General features: G+C 41.3%; 1 protein-coding gene across 1 annotated transcript; it reads right to left on the bottom strand.

Annotated features, from left to right (window-relative positions):
* Positions 1-1,797: 1,797 nt before the first annotated feature.
* On the bottom strand, positions 1,798-7,215 carry JOSD2 (Josephin domain containing 2). Its single transcript, XM_075184143.1, has 4 exons — positions 7,011-7,215; positions 5,397-5,522; positions 4,921-5,115; positions 1,798-2,274 (listed from the first exon to the last, which is right to left on the bottom strand). The coding sequence occupies exons 1-4, from the start codon at positions 7,130-7,132 to the stop codon at positions 2,163-2,165; spliced, it is 555 nt and encodes a 184-aa protein (XP_075040244.1). The 5' UTR covers positions 7,133-7,215; the 3' UTR covers positions 1,798-2,162.
* Between the last annotated feature and the right edge of the window lie 10,473 nt (positions 7,216-17,688).

Genomic DNA, 17,688 nt, shown 5'->3' with positions numbered 1-17,688 from the left:
TCACAGAAATCATTAAACGTTTCTGGAGTTTGGGGATAAAGGACACTTTGTGTTTCTTTTACAATTGTATCGGAATCCCTGGGGAGATTTGAGACACACGAGAGGCCTTGTCACACGTCAGATACATGTATGATATATAAGCAGGATTATAATAATGTGTTTTTCCAGAATATACATGTGTCAATCAGTTAAACCGCAAGTAAAAAGGCAAATAACTTAATAATAAACATTTACACCTTGATTTTATCGCTATGAGCTCTCTTGCTCCCTAAATACACTTCTGTCTGTGATGTCCGTCCTGCAGCTGTTACCAGTTGTGTATTTTTGACACCACACAAAAAACTGAAACAAGACCTGTATCTTGCTGGTGCGTTAGATCCGGGTAATCCTTCATCATGGTGATACGATTACCCCCCCAGTGTTACCATGTTTTCCCAGGGCTACAATTAAACATTATACCAGTTACTTTTTGATAACATAATCATTACAAATGAAATATAACTGTCGGGTAAATTGTATAAGACTTTTAGCACGTTTGGAATCTGAAGGTTTTTGGATAATGTGATTACAGTCTGGAGTCTCCATTTGTTTAAAAATCAAAATATATCTGTGGGATGATATTGAAGGGTAAAGATGCTGAATGCTACAGGTCTGAGACTGAACTACAAACCATTCCACCACCCAGACTTATCCAGGTCTGTCCTATATGAACGTAGAGGGATTCCCCACCACTCCGCTGCTTGGAGCCAAGCACATAATAGTCTTTCCTCTTAGTATTCACCATTTATGGACGATCCTGAGTGTTTGGCTCACAGCTGCCTCTTCCTCCACATGACGCATTTCCCAGACTCCTCTGTTCTATACTCTTATAGCAAATTGCTGGACATTATTAGGAAGCAACTGCAGAGCAACAAACATTAAATTACTGGATGATATAAAGTCTAATAAATGAGAAAGACCCAAACTGGTTGAAATCCAAAATCTGGAATCTAAAATTTATTCTGACTTTTGAAAAGCCGTGATGGTAACCCCTTAATTCGGCCCTTCTGAACCCCCTAAGGACACAGATCATTATTAGATGGATAAAGGTTTGATCTATATTCTTTATTTTAATTTTCTTAAATAAAAGACAACTACTTCCCCCTTTCACTTTCATCCTTTCCCTGTTCTATGTTTCCTTAACTTTGTTTTTAGTATTGTTCTTCGGCTGCTAACGTCCTTATCAAACAGTTACATTCATAGGTGAATAGGTATAAGGTTATACACACTTCTTTTGCATAATTTAAACAGTACAATTATTTGATCTATGTTTATATTTGATGTTGAAGTCTGGTGTCAAATTGTTCTGAAAATCTTAACTGTATCTGAACTCATCAGAGTATGTAACTGATATAATATATAATGTACTTGTCATTTTTGTTCAAAAATTAAAAAAAAACGAATAAATAGATTTATAAAAAAAACAACTGGATGATATAAAAGTCTTGGTGGAAAACAGAGAAGGGAGCCAGAAGAAATGTACTTAGTAGAAGTTACCAGAGGGCTCGTACAAGCCAATAAGTTAACGTCACCAGAAGGTGGAAAATTAGAGTAACCTACAATAATATAATTAGAGATTGCAGCAAATCAGATTCCAAAAGTTTAAAATAAAATGTATTTATATGAAATAGGATTAAAAGAATCTACTATATTATACACTCTATATACAAAATGATGATTCTGCAGCGCTAATTCACAGTCCCTATTTATAAGCTTGAACAGGCATAGAAGAAAATAGGGACAGTATCACTGAAATAATAATCTCTTCTATACAATTTACTATTCACATTTTTCTGTATGTTACAAACCACGGGCCACGTTATATTACTTGTATAAAATAGTGTTTAATAGAATTAGCATAAAAGTAGTTTCACGTAATATATTAATATTCAGCACCAGTACAAATAAAGGGCGAGCTTTAAGGCATTAATAGTAGTGCATATTGGTACAAGAGTCAGGACAAAGATGTCCCTAAATCACCATGAGATGGTGTGACCTGAACTGGAAGAGGGGGTGAGAGACACCCCAATAAATAACTTATTATAACTTAACAGTCTTTGGGTGATGAGTTCAGCCCAGCTGAATGCGGGGGGGGGGGGGGGGTCTGAGTAACCTGGGGGGGCTCATGTGCCTCTATCTTCCGCATTGATCCAAAGCCGGGCGTCTTCCACGTCCTTCGTCACCACCAGGAGAATCTCACAAGAGCCGCGGGAGATGCAGTCTTGGAGGAATGCTCTGCGGGAGACACAGACCAAATATAAATATAATACTACTATCATCATCATCATCATCATTTATTTATATAGCGCCAACATATTCCGTAGCGCTTTAACTATTACAGTGAATATATAAAACTATCATATACATAATACTACAACTACCGTATATATAATACTACTACCCCAATACATATATTACTACTGCACTGATAATCTGCATCAAATCTGTTACAATGAAACATTGATTATTGTTATTAAACAGTTTTTCCCATTACACTATGACTGGACTAATATGCCATATGTGACAATTATCCTCATGTATCACATTCCTATAGACTGTGAGCATCGCCCCGCTACCTCTGTCTGTCTAATACCCAGTCTTGGTTTATAACTGCTATATAAATAAATGATACCGCTGCTCCACTTAATGCCCCTCTTATAACTCCGCCACCTGCAGGCTGTATCAGGGCACTACATGTTAAATTAAAGGGCATGTAGAAAAAACAAATATCTTTATTTTCCACATTTCAATATCTATTAAAATATATTTTTTTCAAGGCAATGAATGCATTTGCAGGAGCTTTTTGTACACACATATAGTTCCTGGCTGCGGCCTCAGTGTAGATCTATAGGTATAGGGGAGAGTCACGGTTCTCAGTGAGGTCACTGAAAACTGCTGCTAGGAAACTACATCTTCCATCATGCAATGTGGTTTCTAGCTAAACACTGACATCTGCATGCAGATCTGTGCTACATGGAAAACAAGTGACCCTAAACAGGAGTACTATTGTCTAAAGTGGTTTCCCAAATCCAGTCCTCAGGGAGCTCTAACAGTGCAGGTTTTCCATATCTCCTGACTGGAGCACAAGTGTAATCATTACTGACTGATACAATGTAACAGACCCACAGGTGGTATAATCATTACTGACTGATACAATGTAACAGATCCACAGGTGGTATAATCATTACTGACTGATACAATGTAACAGATCCACAGGTGGTATAATCATTACTGACTGATACAATGTAACAGATCCACAGGTGGTATAATCATTACTGACTGATACAATGTAACAGATCCACAGGTGGTATAATCATTACTGACTGATACAATGTAACAGATCCACAGGTGGTATAATCATTACTGACTGATACAATGTAACAGATCCACAGGTGGTATAATCATTACTGACTGATACATTGTAACAGATCCACAGGTCGTATAATTATTTCTCCTGCACTTTAGGGGGAATGGAGGACTGGATTTTGGAGACACTGGTTGAAAAGGACTGTCCAATTCACAGTGTACATTCCCTCTGCCCCCCCCCCCATGTGTATTACATGGGGGGGGGGGGGCTTGATGTGATTAGACTTCCTGCAATAACATACAGCAGAGGGAGCATATAGACTCTCCATTTTCGGATGACCTTACAAAATGCTTTATGTAACATCATAACACAAAATGTGACACATTCTCCTTACATGAACATTACAGAATTACTACTTACGTTACAAGTAGCGAGTTATTACTGGATAATAGATGGGTATTCCCATATCTCTTACCACTAGGGACCAGTATTATTCATTCAATGAATTGTGGCCAGAGAATGTGATCTTTATGGTGAATTTATAACACATAGAAGTAGTTTTATGGTCCAATTATAAAACATCGTCCATTACAGACGCCGTCTCACAAACGTAGGTCACACCACACCCACAAATATACGCCATCATAACCACAGGATTCCTGAGATGCTCCGTAACAGTAATGAGCCAAGAGATTACACGTCTGAGCAGTTATGGGATCACGTGTCCCCACACGTTACAGGAACATGACACATGGGAATGTGCAGTGGCAAGGAATGTATACATTCTTATAATGTCCTAGTCACCGACCGGCTCCACAACTCACCTCATATACACATCATGCACACTCACCTTCTGTATAATGTGTAATGTCTATATTACTGTATTCAATGTGAATACTCACAACTCTGCCTCCTTCTGCTACTAACTGAGCCTCCTCTAGTGAGACGGGGTCCGCACCAATCTACTCTCTCATTGGTTGCTCCCAAACCATCCTCTACCTCCAGAATAAAACAGTAACCTCTACACAATGTATCCCCTTCTTGCAGTTCTGGATGTGGGGGCTGGAGAGGACAATGTCTCCCACCTTCGGGGAGGTGTCGTTGCTCAGAGCTGTTGGCAAATGTGGCACAAGTGTCCTTAATATGACCCAAGTATCATACAGACCACGATGAAGACTGAATCATGTTATTGTGCTTTGGGCATAATTGTACATACAAGGAGCTCAGGTGAAGATGTGGATCAATACAAACAACCAGGGGGGAATTGGCAGCTTTTGGTCCCTGGGGTAAGCCAAATTAAACCATAGGATCGCAGTATCCGCTACATGCTCAGAATGAGAGGTTATTATGTACAGGAGCGTACGGGGAGGGAGGTAGCCATGGTGGGCCCTCCACAGTGGCCCCTGTTGGATAATCATGGTTACAGTTTCCTTTTCTGGAATAGTAACATGTAATATATGACACCTGTCATCCCAAATGAGGGCCAAGGGAAATGTGTTTAAAATTACACCTAGTTTATTATAGATAATGGAATATAAAACCATTGTCTGGGAAACTGCCCATCGGGCTCTTACTTTAGCTCCCTGGGGCCCCCGAGCCGCACAGGAGATTTAAGCTTGGAGTCCAGGTTGTAGTAGACCCCGTTCATTTGGCGCACAGCGATCCAATGCTTGCGTGTGATTGGTAGAGAGAGGAAGCCCAAGGAGATGGGAGACGGGATGTTTAGGATGAAGCCAAATATTTCACTTAATTCCAAACTCTCCAGCGACCTGTGAAAAGAGGAACAATGTGAGGAGCGCTCAATAATATCAGGTCTCGTTTCCCAAAGCTTGTTTATATATTATACACCAAGATCAAATGTAATACTAAGGTCACATCTCCCTCCCAGAAAACGGAATCTGGATTAAACCCACATCGTATATTCTATAGGTTTGAGGCTTAAAACTGCAGATGACAATCCTGCCACGATCCAGTGTATACAATGTATCTGAACCTGCTCTGTCTAATGTACACAGTTCTCAGCTGTCACATACAGAAAACTGACACTCACCGTCGTTTATCCCACCAAACAGCGGCAAAATCCATAGTCTGCAAAGCCGCCATGATTACGTTGACGTCATAGTTTCCGGTGCCCAATAAACTGCGGTGCGGATTTATTACAGAGTTCGGAGACAGTCTGGGAAAGAAAAGACCAATCAATTAGATCACTCAATAATCACATTAACGCTGGAGGAAAGATCAGAGTTCTGGGACCCCAAAGAGGAGGAAAACTGAAATGTTGCTGATAATAATCCTCTCCCAAAATCCACACTCATACCCAACACTATCCATACAATCTCATGCTTATCTCACTGCTCACTCTGACAGTCTCCTGTCCGCTCTCTCACTGTGTGACAGTCTCCTGCTCTCTCCCTGACAGCCCCCTACCCTCTCTCTCTCAGCCCCCTAACCCCTCTCTCTCTCCCTAACAGCCCCTTACCCTCTCTCTCTCTCAGCCCCCTACCTTTTCTCTCTCTCCCCGACAGCCCCCTACCCTCTCTCTCCCTGACAGGCCCCTACCCCCTCTCCCTCCCTGACAGCCCCCTAACCCCTCTCTCTCTGACAGCCCCCTACCCTCTCTCTCTCTGACAGCCCCCTACCCTCTCTCTCCCTGACAGCCCCCTAACCCCTCTCTCTCTGACAGCCCCCTAACAGCCCCCAGGCCCCTACCCTCTCTCTCCCTGACAGCCCCCTACCCTCTCTGACAGTCTCCTGTCCTCTCTCTCTCTCCCTGGCCCCCCTACCTCTCTCTCTCTCTGACAGCCCCCTAACCCTCTGACAGCCCCCTACCCCCTCTCTCTCCCTGACAGCCCCCTACCCCCTCTCTCTCCCTGACAGCCCCCTACCCCCCCCTCTCTCTCTCTCCCTGACAGCCCCCTACCCCCTCTCTCCCTGACAGCCCCCTACCCCCTCTCTCTCCCTGACAGCCCCCTACCCCCTCTCTCTCCCTGACAGCCCCCTACCCCCTCTCTCTCCCTGACAGCCCCCTACCCCCCCTCTCTCTCTCTCTCCCTGACAGCCCCCTACCCTCTCTCCCTGACAGCCCCCTAACCCCTCTCTCTCTGACAGCCCCCTAACCCCTCTCTCCCTAACAGCCCCCAGGCCCCTACCCCCTCTCTCCCTGACAGCCCCCTCCCCTCTCTCTCTGACAGTCTCCTGTCCTCTCGCTCTCTCCCTGGCCCCTCTACCTCTCTCTCTCTCTCTGACAGCCCCCTACCCTCTCTCTCCCTGACAGCCCCCTACCCCCTCTCTCTCTCCCTGACAGCCCCCTACCCCCTCTCTCTCTCCCTGACAGCCCCCTAACCCCCCTCTCTCTCCCTGACAGCCCCCTACCCTCTCTCTCCCTAACAGCCCCCAGGCCCCTACCCCCTCTCTCCCTGACAGCCCCCTCCCCTCTCTCTCTGACAGCCCCCTACCCCCTCTCTCTCTCCCTGACAGCCCCCTACCCCCTCTCTCTCTCCCTGACAGCCCCCTAACCCCCCTCTCTCTCCCTGACAGCCCCCTACCCTCTCTCTCCCTAACAGCCCCCAGGCCCCTACCCCCTCTCTCCCTGACAGCCCCCTCCCCTCTCTCTCTGACAGCCCCCTACTCCCTCTCTCTCTGACAGTCTCCTGTCCTCTCTCACCCCCGGCAGATCTCCTCGGCCCGCAGCTGGGTGATCTCCGCTCTCTGCAGCAGGTTATTCAGGGCATGGACCGCGCACAGCTCCAGCCGCTGCCGCTCGTGGAACACCGGACACTCTCCCATCTCAGCACCGGAAACATCGGAGCCCGGAGCTGGCGGATAATATAACCGCGGGTCACGTGACCGGCGCTCTGTCACGTGTGGGCGGGGCCTGGAGCAGACCACACCCCCACATTCATACAGTTACAATGTATCAGTCACTGGTCCTCGATGTCATAATAACAGTGTGGTCATCATCCAACCTCCATATAAAGTGACTGAATCCTGAGAGCTGCACATCTGAGATCACAGAACACTCAGTATATACATTGAGTCATGTGACACTTGGTAATTAAACACATTTTGTTACATTGACTAAGTATCCAGGTCACATAGTTAGGAGATCCCTTGTAGGACTCCACCTCCATCAATCCCTCATCCTCAGTGACCCTGTGATTATTGTCACCTTTATTAATAGACTATTTCTTTATTATTATTTCACCAGATCCTGCAATCTGATAGGGTGTCCGGGGGGTGTGTGCCCCACGTGATACAAAGTATCCTGAGTGTAGTTCAGGATGTCACTGATACTCTGTATCTATTATGGTGGTGACTTCTGGCTGTGGTTTACATGGTATTGTTGGGTCTATAGGATAACATAATGTCCGGCCTGTCTGTGGACTGTATGTGATTTATAATGCTCAGTCTGTGGACTGTGTGTGATTTATAATGCTCAGTCTATGGACTGTGTGTGATTTATAATGCTCAGTCTGTGGACTGTATGTGATTTATAATGCTCAGTATGTGGACTGTGTGTGTGATTTATAATGCTCAGTATGTGGACTGTATGTGATTTATAATGCTCAGTCTATGGACTGGATGTGGTTTATAATGCTCAGTCTATGGACTGGATGTGATTTATAATGCTCAGTCTGTGGACTGTATGTGATTTATAATGCTCAGTCTATGGACTGGATGTGATTTATAATGCTCAGTCTATGGACTGGATGTGATTTATAATGCTCAGTCTATGGACTGTATGTGATTTATAATGCTCAGTCTATGGACTGTGTGTGATTTATAATGCTCAGTCTATGGCCTGGATGTGATTTATAATGCTCAGTCTGTGGACTGGATGTGATTTATAATGCTCAGTCTATGGACTGTATGTGATTTATACTGGGGCTATTAGGTTCCTGTTTGCTACATTTAGTTTTTAACATGTGGGGAAATAAAGAGGACACGTGTAGTAGAGAGGACAATAACAGGAAGAGATAAAAAGTACACAGGAGAGAAGAGAACATCGGGAACAGCAGGATAGATGAAACCTTTTCAGGATCTATCTGAAGCTCAAGTTTGAATACTTGTCTTTGTCTTGTTATATTGTGTCTAAATTATACAGGAAAGATTATTTTCTAACTAAATTTTATATCATACTATTACTTTGTATCATTTCATTCATGTAACTGATATGTGTAGAGTGACCCCTTGTGGCCCAAATTTGTCAAAGGATGTAGATTCATGAATTAAATACTTATGACGTTCTTAAGCTGGGTACACACCTATGTAACCATATGTCAGATGAAATTTCTGTAACAATTTCACCAACGACTGAAAGTCCCGATGAGCTGATTCATGTGTACACACCTACATGATTTAACTTCAGATCTGTGATCTTAATCTCTCATAACCATCTGCTGAAAAGGTTGTGACTCTGTACACTCTACAGATATCTGCCTACACTGCTGGTAGTGAGTATGTACACACTGCCACATTTGCCGACATCGTTCCATCACTGATTTTTAGGAAGTTGATAAAACTAAATCAAACGATGAGATGTGTATTGGTGTGCTGCAACATGATCATGGGGGCGTACACACACACTTGCAATATCTGATCACGGTCGTGAACCGCAGGATCTGCACGATAATTGCATTGATGTGTACCCAGCTTTAGTGCACAAAATGGATTTGTTAGGGATCAGTGGAGGATTATTTTAAAGAGTTCTTAACATTTTAGTTAAGAAGTTTACTAAACATCTTCTCTACTAATAATAGTACTTTCATTGACACAATTTAGCAAGATCCCGACTTGGACATAGATGAGATCCTACTGATAGCCAGAAATGTTCTGCAGATGTCCCAGGGAAGGGATGTGCAACAAACTACTATTAGTGGGAAGGGAGGATTTAGTAAAGTTCTTAAATAAAGTGGAAATCTTCTTGGAAAATGTCCCAAAAGTCCAAGTGTGTCTAGTTATATAATGGTTTCTATATATTCAAAAAAGAGTTTTTTTTTTGATAGGTCCCACTATGTGCCCATCATCACAATAAACAATTTTCATTGGTTTATTAGATACTGGAGCCAACCATAGAACCCTATTGGTTGGGCTTCCCTATAAGTGGAGGAGATATCTACACAGCAGGCTTGAGCCTATGAGTGAGCTACGTAATGAAACATATGTCACGGGTCACAGGGGCGCACGCAGGATTTTTAAGGGGGGGGTTCAAAGAAGCGTCCGCGGCGGTGGTGTATACAATACAGCACCGCCGCGGATGATTCTTTGACAGCGCCGCGGCTGCTGGATAGTACTGGGGCACCTCTTTAGCGGAGGGGAGGACCCCCCCCCCCCCCCTGTGTGCACCACTGCGTCATGTCCATAGAAGCCTATATAATATTAACAAAAGGGATTAGTAATCTGCATTTTATAATAATATGTCATGTTAACCCATATCTATCATGCTATGAGTTTCATCTCGACATCTGAATATATCTGTCACTTTATTTGGTCTCAATAACTTCAAGGGTATCTATAAAATTTGGCACGTCAACTGTTTATAATTTGTAATAAAAGAATTTTTAATCTTTCATTGTCTGTGTATTTTGTCTTGGCTAGTATTGAACTTATAATTGGTGCACAAAATCAACAGTGCATTACATACTGTCAGTTACCAGACAATAGAGTTTACCTGCTAATATGTAATTCAAGCTGATATTACAGGCCCTGGGGCTGAGTCATTAAGGAAAGTAAGAAAAAAAAGGAGTAAATTTGATCCTGGTCAAACCATGTTACAATACAAGGGGTGCAGATTAGATTATTATTTTGCACATAAGTTAAAAACTGGCTGTTTTTTCATGTAGCACATAAATACTTGATAGCTTTTTTTTTTTTTTACGCTGAAATTTAAAGTTGATCTAGGACATGCCCTACCCCAACTATAAATCTGACCCACATTTTAAATTTACCTCCCATCCAATGCAACATGGTTTTGCCAAGGTGCAAAGTTACTCCTTTTTTTGCTTTCATTTCCTTAACGTTTACCTAATAATATTTCATGATAAAGCTACCATGCATCATTCTATGCTTGACAAATATATTGACATAGGAGTAGTCTTGTTAGATTGACCATTATTGCCCATGTGCACAATCTATTTATTCTTAGGGCATATTAGTCTATGTCCCGATCACTCCTAAATTCTCTAGTATCTAATGTGACACTAAATATGACGCTTGAGGAGAACACAGCAATTCTGACACTGATCAGTGCAACATTAGACTCTTTATCTATAGCTCGGTGATAATAGAAACAAACTGTGAGGTCATTGTGGTCACTGTGAATTGTCCTCTGTCCAGGTTTAATTGAAAATTGCAAAGTGTGTCCTATTATATGTATATCCTATCAACATGCTGGTTAATACACATCTTGATAAAGGGAGTCTGAATCTTTTGGCAACCTCGAGATTTTTTTTTTGCACCTCCAACCTCGCCAAAAGCGTTCCCTGAAAACCTTTTTTAGACAAGCTTAAAAAATTCCCCGACCACCTTTTTAACCTCCGTAACCTATTCTACCTGATTACACGGTTCACACAAAACTTACATTCCTTCTACTATACTCAAACAGCCCTCTGACCCCAAACCAACATCACTGTGTATCATATAGCCCCACTAAGTACTTTTTTCTATTGTAATCTGGTCCATTATAAAGTATGTGTCACTTATCCTCATGTATCAAACTCCCAATTGTCCTATAGATTGTAAGCTTGTGAGCTGCGCCCTCCTACAGCTTTGTTTATTGGTTAATACCCAGTCTTATATATCTTATATGAACTGTGTTCATTTCCAATTTTGAAGCGCTGCAGAGAATGCTGGTGCTCTATAAATTAATGTTAATAAATAAATAGACACATATGAGTTTAATAACATAGATGTTTGGGCAAATACTTCTTGTGTGTCCTTCATTTTCTTGATTTTGTTCCTTGTGTACTATATATGAGGTCTGTAATCCTCTCGGATCAGTAGGTATATATATCAGTGTTTAGAGAATCACTCCCTTACACCTCTTACAAAAACATTACCAGCATTATAGTGAATGCAATTATACAACTATCTGATTATGATACTGTTACTATGACAAATTCACTGCACTGCCAAATAAATTGTGGTTACACCTTTCAGCAAACATTACATGCATTGGATAGTACGTGCAATCCATGTATAATGCTTGGAGCTGTGGATCCTTGCAGAACTAGATGTGAAAAATATCCCCATCTTTATCCTCTGACATCATTATTCCTCAAACATAATAATTACTTTCACTATGGTGCATTTGTAGGAGAAGAGAGTGGTCAACGGGGTCATCTGCAGCAGAGAGGTCCAGGAGAAGTAGAAGCGATTAGATTTAGCATTGAACAAATCATTGATTGTATTAGTCAGTGCAGGCTCTGTGTAGTGTTTGGAATGAAAGTCTGACTGAGGAGGGTCCAATCGGCTGTGTGAGGCGAGTGCAGGCCGGGTAGGGCAAATGTCTGGGTCCGCCCCTGGTGCAGGCTAGCCTCTCGTGAAGATTGGAGGGACATGGGAGCTGAGGGAGAGTTTGGCTGGGTGCACACTACAAGTTTCTTAGCCGGATATTGGGTAAACCACACGATAAACGACTTTGGCGCGATATCGCATTAGTGTGTACGCTCCAAAGATGAATGATTATCGTTTCAAAGCACATTGTATCATTTCATTTAATGTTTAAACCGGACTAAAAAAGTTGTTCTACGATGGAACATGGAACAATGTCGCTCCAATCCTGCAGTGTGTAAGTACTCACGACCGGCAGTGTCCATAGATCTCTATGGAGTGTGTAGAGTCACCATCTTTTCAGCAGATGGTTATGACAGATGAAGAGCACAGATCTGACGGTAAATCTGTAAAACATGTATAGTGTGTACAGCTTCTGTCACACAGTGATCACACCTGGACAGATCACTTAGGTTACATAATGTGACTTATAACAGGGATCTGAGGAGTTCCTGGATCTACCAATGTGCAGATGTTTCTTCTCTTCCATTTTGGTGGCAGCGGTAAGTGGTCTGGAGTTTGGTGTAACTGATTGGAGGACAAAAAGCTGAGTCTGGTTTTGGGAAAGAAAATAATATTTGCTGCAAATGTGAATAGCGTAATCTGGGTCTGATGTTGGGTCCAGTGCAGAGGACCCAACAGTTATCTATTAAACGTATCAAAATAAATTACTTGTACTTGCAATAGTCGCCCAACTCCCATTTATTTTACAGCTAACAAAGTGTCAAATCTCTGTTTGAATTTCTCACATTTTGCAGCTGGTTCCACCCAATAAAACAACTTATCAGTCATTGGAAACAAACACAAAGCTCCACAAAGTGAAACTAAGATGTAGAACAAAACCCTGAATTAAATAACCTCTATATATCAGTGTCTCACTGTGAGGACAGAATCCGACATCTCTCTGATCTGTATATAAGAAACAGAACGATGCAAAACGTTGGAACCTTCATCAAATCAAAATTTGACATTTTTCAAGGCTCGGTTTTGGCCGTAGTTCTCCTTATATTAGAGAAGTTTATGGAAACAGAATTTAGTTGCCCTGGAGACAAGGGATTGGGCATCTTTTATGGTTTAGTGTTTTTCTGCCTACCAACAATAATGATCATCATTGTGTCATTCGCTTATCAAGGTATCAACTGTCATACATGCTGTAAAGACAACGCTCCCGGCATGGAAGAAACAGAGACGGGAACCTGCTCACATTGTGGAAAATGCAAAATCTTATGGGAGGTCTTAAAGTTCATCGGAACCATAATATTTGATTTGAAGTTTCCTATCTTTTGGGTATTTATTTTAATAACAGATGGACGATACATTGACTGTATTGTGGTGTCTGCTTCTGGGACAACAAAAGACACAAATTCTATGACCTCGACACTAATATACAATAATGGGACAACAGTAGAAGACAATTATCTCTTCCAGAAACTTCAGGTAAGATTTATTTACTTTCTATAAAATGCTCTCTGCTATCATGAGGGTCTAATGATGTGGCAAATATACTATTAATACTAATATTGTAATAGCCATTTAATAAACTACCTTCATTATCAGATCATAAAATATGAAGAAAGAATTTCAAAAGTCTCATTAAAGATAATATGTATTCTTATTAACAATAGATACTTTCAGTAACAGTATTTACACATGTAATAACAGTGTAGAGAGCATAATACATGTAAGATAATGTGTGTGTGCGTGCAATCAGGACAGTGTGTGTGATCAGAAGACATAATGTGCTTGCAATCAGTTTGTGTGTTATCAGATTGTAAGATCATGTGTGTTTGTGTGTGCAAGACAGATTGTAAAACGTGCGTGTGTGCAATCAGGACAGTGTGTATGTGATTAGATTGTAATACACAATGTGTAAGACAGTGTATGTATACTACTGAAACTGGGGCACCCTCATACCTACCCCCCTATATCACCCACACTGGCACACACTGACACCTACACTACTCCCACCTATAATACTCACACTGGCACACACTGACACCTATGCTACCTAAATGCAATGTTAGTAAATGATTCCTATTGTCTTGCAAGTTCAAGACTGTGACACTATTGAAGTCCATGCAATTATAATGCAAATACACGAAAATAATTTCTCTAGATAATACTGCAGAATACAAATGCACAGTAATACAAGTAATCAATAACACAGCACAGACATTGTGAAGTGGTGAAGTACCCCAGGGGGTGGCAGCGATACCATCTGTCATCTGACACCACCTTGGTGCGCGTTTGATGCTCAAAGTCATTTAGTGTCTGGTTTGGCCACGCAGCAGCCGTGGGAACAGTCAGCGATGATTAGTTGTGAAATAACCCAGTGACACTGCATAAAACATATATATTACATTTATATAATTATATTAATATGCATAGTTCTATTTCACATTCATTGCAATTGTAAAGCGCTACGGAATATGTTGGCGCTATATAAATAAATGATGATGATGATGATGATTGCATGAATAACCTCAATGGTTTCAATCTGATTTTCTATACAGATCTCTGGTCTATTCGGGATATTATTACTGCTCATTATTGTAGTTATATATGAGAGACAATCAACGAGAGACAAGATGAAGTACAAACACCTCCTGCTACAGGACACGGAGATCGCCGTCCAAGCCGAAGCCAAAATGAAACGAGATGAATTTATTAATCGGTTTGTCAGCAGGATGAACTGGAATGATTTTAATCCTCGATTGCTCAATACCCAGAAGACATTGGATGAAATCATAAACAACTGTAAAAATTCTGTGGCACAAGAACTTAAAGAACCAAGTGCTGCAGATGATCCAGCGGAAATAATATCAATACCTATGCAGAGCTTTATAGGATCAAGAGAGCACATTTATAACAATAATTAGCATTTAATCGCTGTAGTACATTGTTTGATATTGTGGAAATCCTGCTTTTATGGATATATTACCGGACCGGTAAGAGGCGTTCAGAATCTTAGGGGGGATTCAATTACCCCTGAAGTACCGCCGCGTGAAACCTATTACTGTTATTTCGGTAATATTAACCCGGCTTTCTGCTCGCAGCTCAGGGTTCTGCGAACAAAACACCGGCATTGAAACTACTATAATAACGGTAATAGTGCACAGACACCGTTACTTTTTACAGTAAGGCGCCCGATTGAATTCCCCCCTTAATATACAATTACTCCATCATCATGTAAATTACAAGTATTACTGCTGGACACCTCGGAGCAACCCTTGATATACACAGTAATAAATGGGACTTATAAAATATCCAAACAGAGACAGAAAGAAACAGCACAACTCCAGGATACAATGTAAATAAACATTTATTGGAACAAAAGCAATGACTATGATAACTGTGATTTAAAATGAGGCATTTATAATATCACATACCAATATATCCGGTTCTACTGACGGGTACTTTCATGATTATAATCTGAATTATTTCTATTCTAATCTCTTTCCTCTTGATTTTAATCAATTTCACCTTATTTTGGATCTGTATAGCACTAGGAAACAATAAAAAGCAACAAGCACCTTTTGTAAATAATTTATATTTTAACAGTAAATAATAAAAGTGATCTTAACAATATATTTGGACTGGAGTGCGTCAATGGGTAACTTTACTTTGTGCGCCTAAGCACATTCTTTTGGATTTGTATTCAGAATGAAGTTGAGCAGCGCCCCCCTGTGGCAATATAACATATATAAATAATAAATATATATAAGGTGGAATCCCATCCTGTCAGCGGACTCTTCTCTTCTCTTGATTTTACCTGGATGTACTAAAGAGACTCACATTCAGCTGTTGAACTGCAAACCATTCTAGATATGATTTGTATTATTGATTTTTTTCCCGGTGGCGGTCATAATTCCAACAATGGAAATGTCGGCACTTAACCTGCCGACACCTCCATTGTGCTGACAGGTTCACAATATCGATCGTGTGATTAGCGACAATGGGCCTGAGTCATTAAGGAGAGCAAAGCATAAAAAAGGAGTAACATTTGCACTTAGGCAAAACCATGTTGCATTGGAGGGGGAGGTAAATTTAAAATATGGGGACAGATTTATAGTTGGGGTAGGGCATGTCCTAGATCAACTATAAATTTCAGTGTAATAATAAAGCTATCAAGTATTTGTGTGCTACATGAAAAAACAGTCAGTATTTAACGTAAGTGCAAATAATAAATTATTTTGCACCCCTTAAATTGTAACATGGTTTGTCCCAGAGAACATTTACTCCCTTTTTGCCTTAATGACTCAGGCCCAATGGCTGTATTCCGGACCCACCTCCGTTACTCTTGCAATGTCGGCATTGTGATTAGCGACACTGTCAGTGACGGCAATCACACTATCGACAATGTGAACCTGTCGGCACAATGGAAGTGTCGACAGGTTAAGTGCCGACATATCTACTGTTAGTATTACGTACCCCACCCATTTTTTATTTGTTATGTCCCCGTCTGATAAAGAAAAACACAGCAGCCAACACTGGGTCTGCACGGTGGCTGAGTGTTTAGCGCCTCTGCCTTTCAGTGCTGGGGCCATGAGTTTATTTCCTGCCTTATGTGGAGTTAGTGTTCTCCACATGTTAGTGTTCTCCACATGGTAGTGTTCTCCACATGTTAGTGTTCTCCACATGTTAGTGTTCTCCACATGTTAGTGTTCTCCACATGTTAGTGTGTCTTTCCTCACAAAGTCATACTAGTAGCTTCATTTGCTGGTAACAAATTGACCCCAGTCTGTTTGTGTTATAACTTTGACATTGCAATCTCTGTTGGGATAGCAAGGCCTTCTCTGTACAGTGAGGCAGAATTAGTGGAGCTATATAAATAAATGTTGCAAATGATGATGTTGTAGTAAGAAAACAAAAGACCTTTTTTTTTTTTTTTTGGACATCTACATTTGTTAATGCCCTAATACCCCCATGTTGTGCAAATGTACTGTATTAATTAATTAATAAAGACACACACAGAAATGATTGTGTTTGAACTAATATATTAACACTATATCAACCTATATTACCATAAAAAATTAAATTACAAAAAAAAATATTAAGCATACATACAGGTCATCCAATATTTTTAAATCTTTGGCAATTGTTTAATATTTAGAATTTTTTTGTTATTTCACCTGATCCGGGCATATATTTGACACGGAGAAGGCGGATGCCGCGGCCTGATGGACGTGTATTCATGAACTGAAAATGAAAAAAAAATTTGGATTACTTGATTACCGAATGTTGATAACACACAGGAGTTAGCAGAGATGTGTACTGTTACCTAATGTTCAAATTACAGCAGTGTCTAATAGAATGCAAAATACATTAGGAGCAAGAGGTCTAAGGCTTTCTGGTTGCAGATTTATATATCTATATATACTCATTTCTGTTGTGCCCATGGAAGAGGGAGGGTGGAGAGTGTATTTTCCATAAATACTTTGTATGACCATCATGATGGAAACCTGTGACATTTTTAAGTCTGTCTCCTTTAATTGACCATGTGTGAAATAATGGTGTTTTTCACAGCACAATGGACGTCTAAATGTTAGCAAATTATGTCACTCCTTTTATGTCAATACTTACATTCTACCAAGGCATCCGCGTCTTCTTCCACTGCCTCCAACACCTCCTTCTCTCCCTCCTCTTTCTCTGCCTCCACCACCTCCACCTTCTCCGCCTAAGGCTCCTCCACTGGCTCCACCTCCACCTCCTCCGCCTGAGGCTCCTTCACTGGCTCCACCTCCTCCGCCTGAGGCTCCTCCACTGGCTCCACCTCCTCCGCCTGAGGCTCC

This window comes from Mixophyes fleayi, chromosome 8 (genome assembly GCF_038048845.1).
Source record: "Mixophyes fleayi isolate aMixFle1 chromosome 8, aMixFle1.hap1, whole genome shotgun sequence".
Classification (NCBI taxonomy): Eukaryota; Metazoa; Chordata; class Amphibia; order Anura; family Limnodynastidae; genus Mixophyes; species Mixophyes fleayi.
Note: the sequence above shows the minus strand (reverse complement) of the source record. Positions and strands in the feature narration are given on the sequence as shown.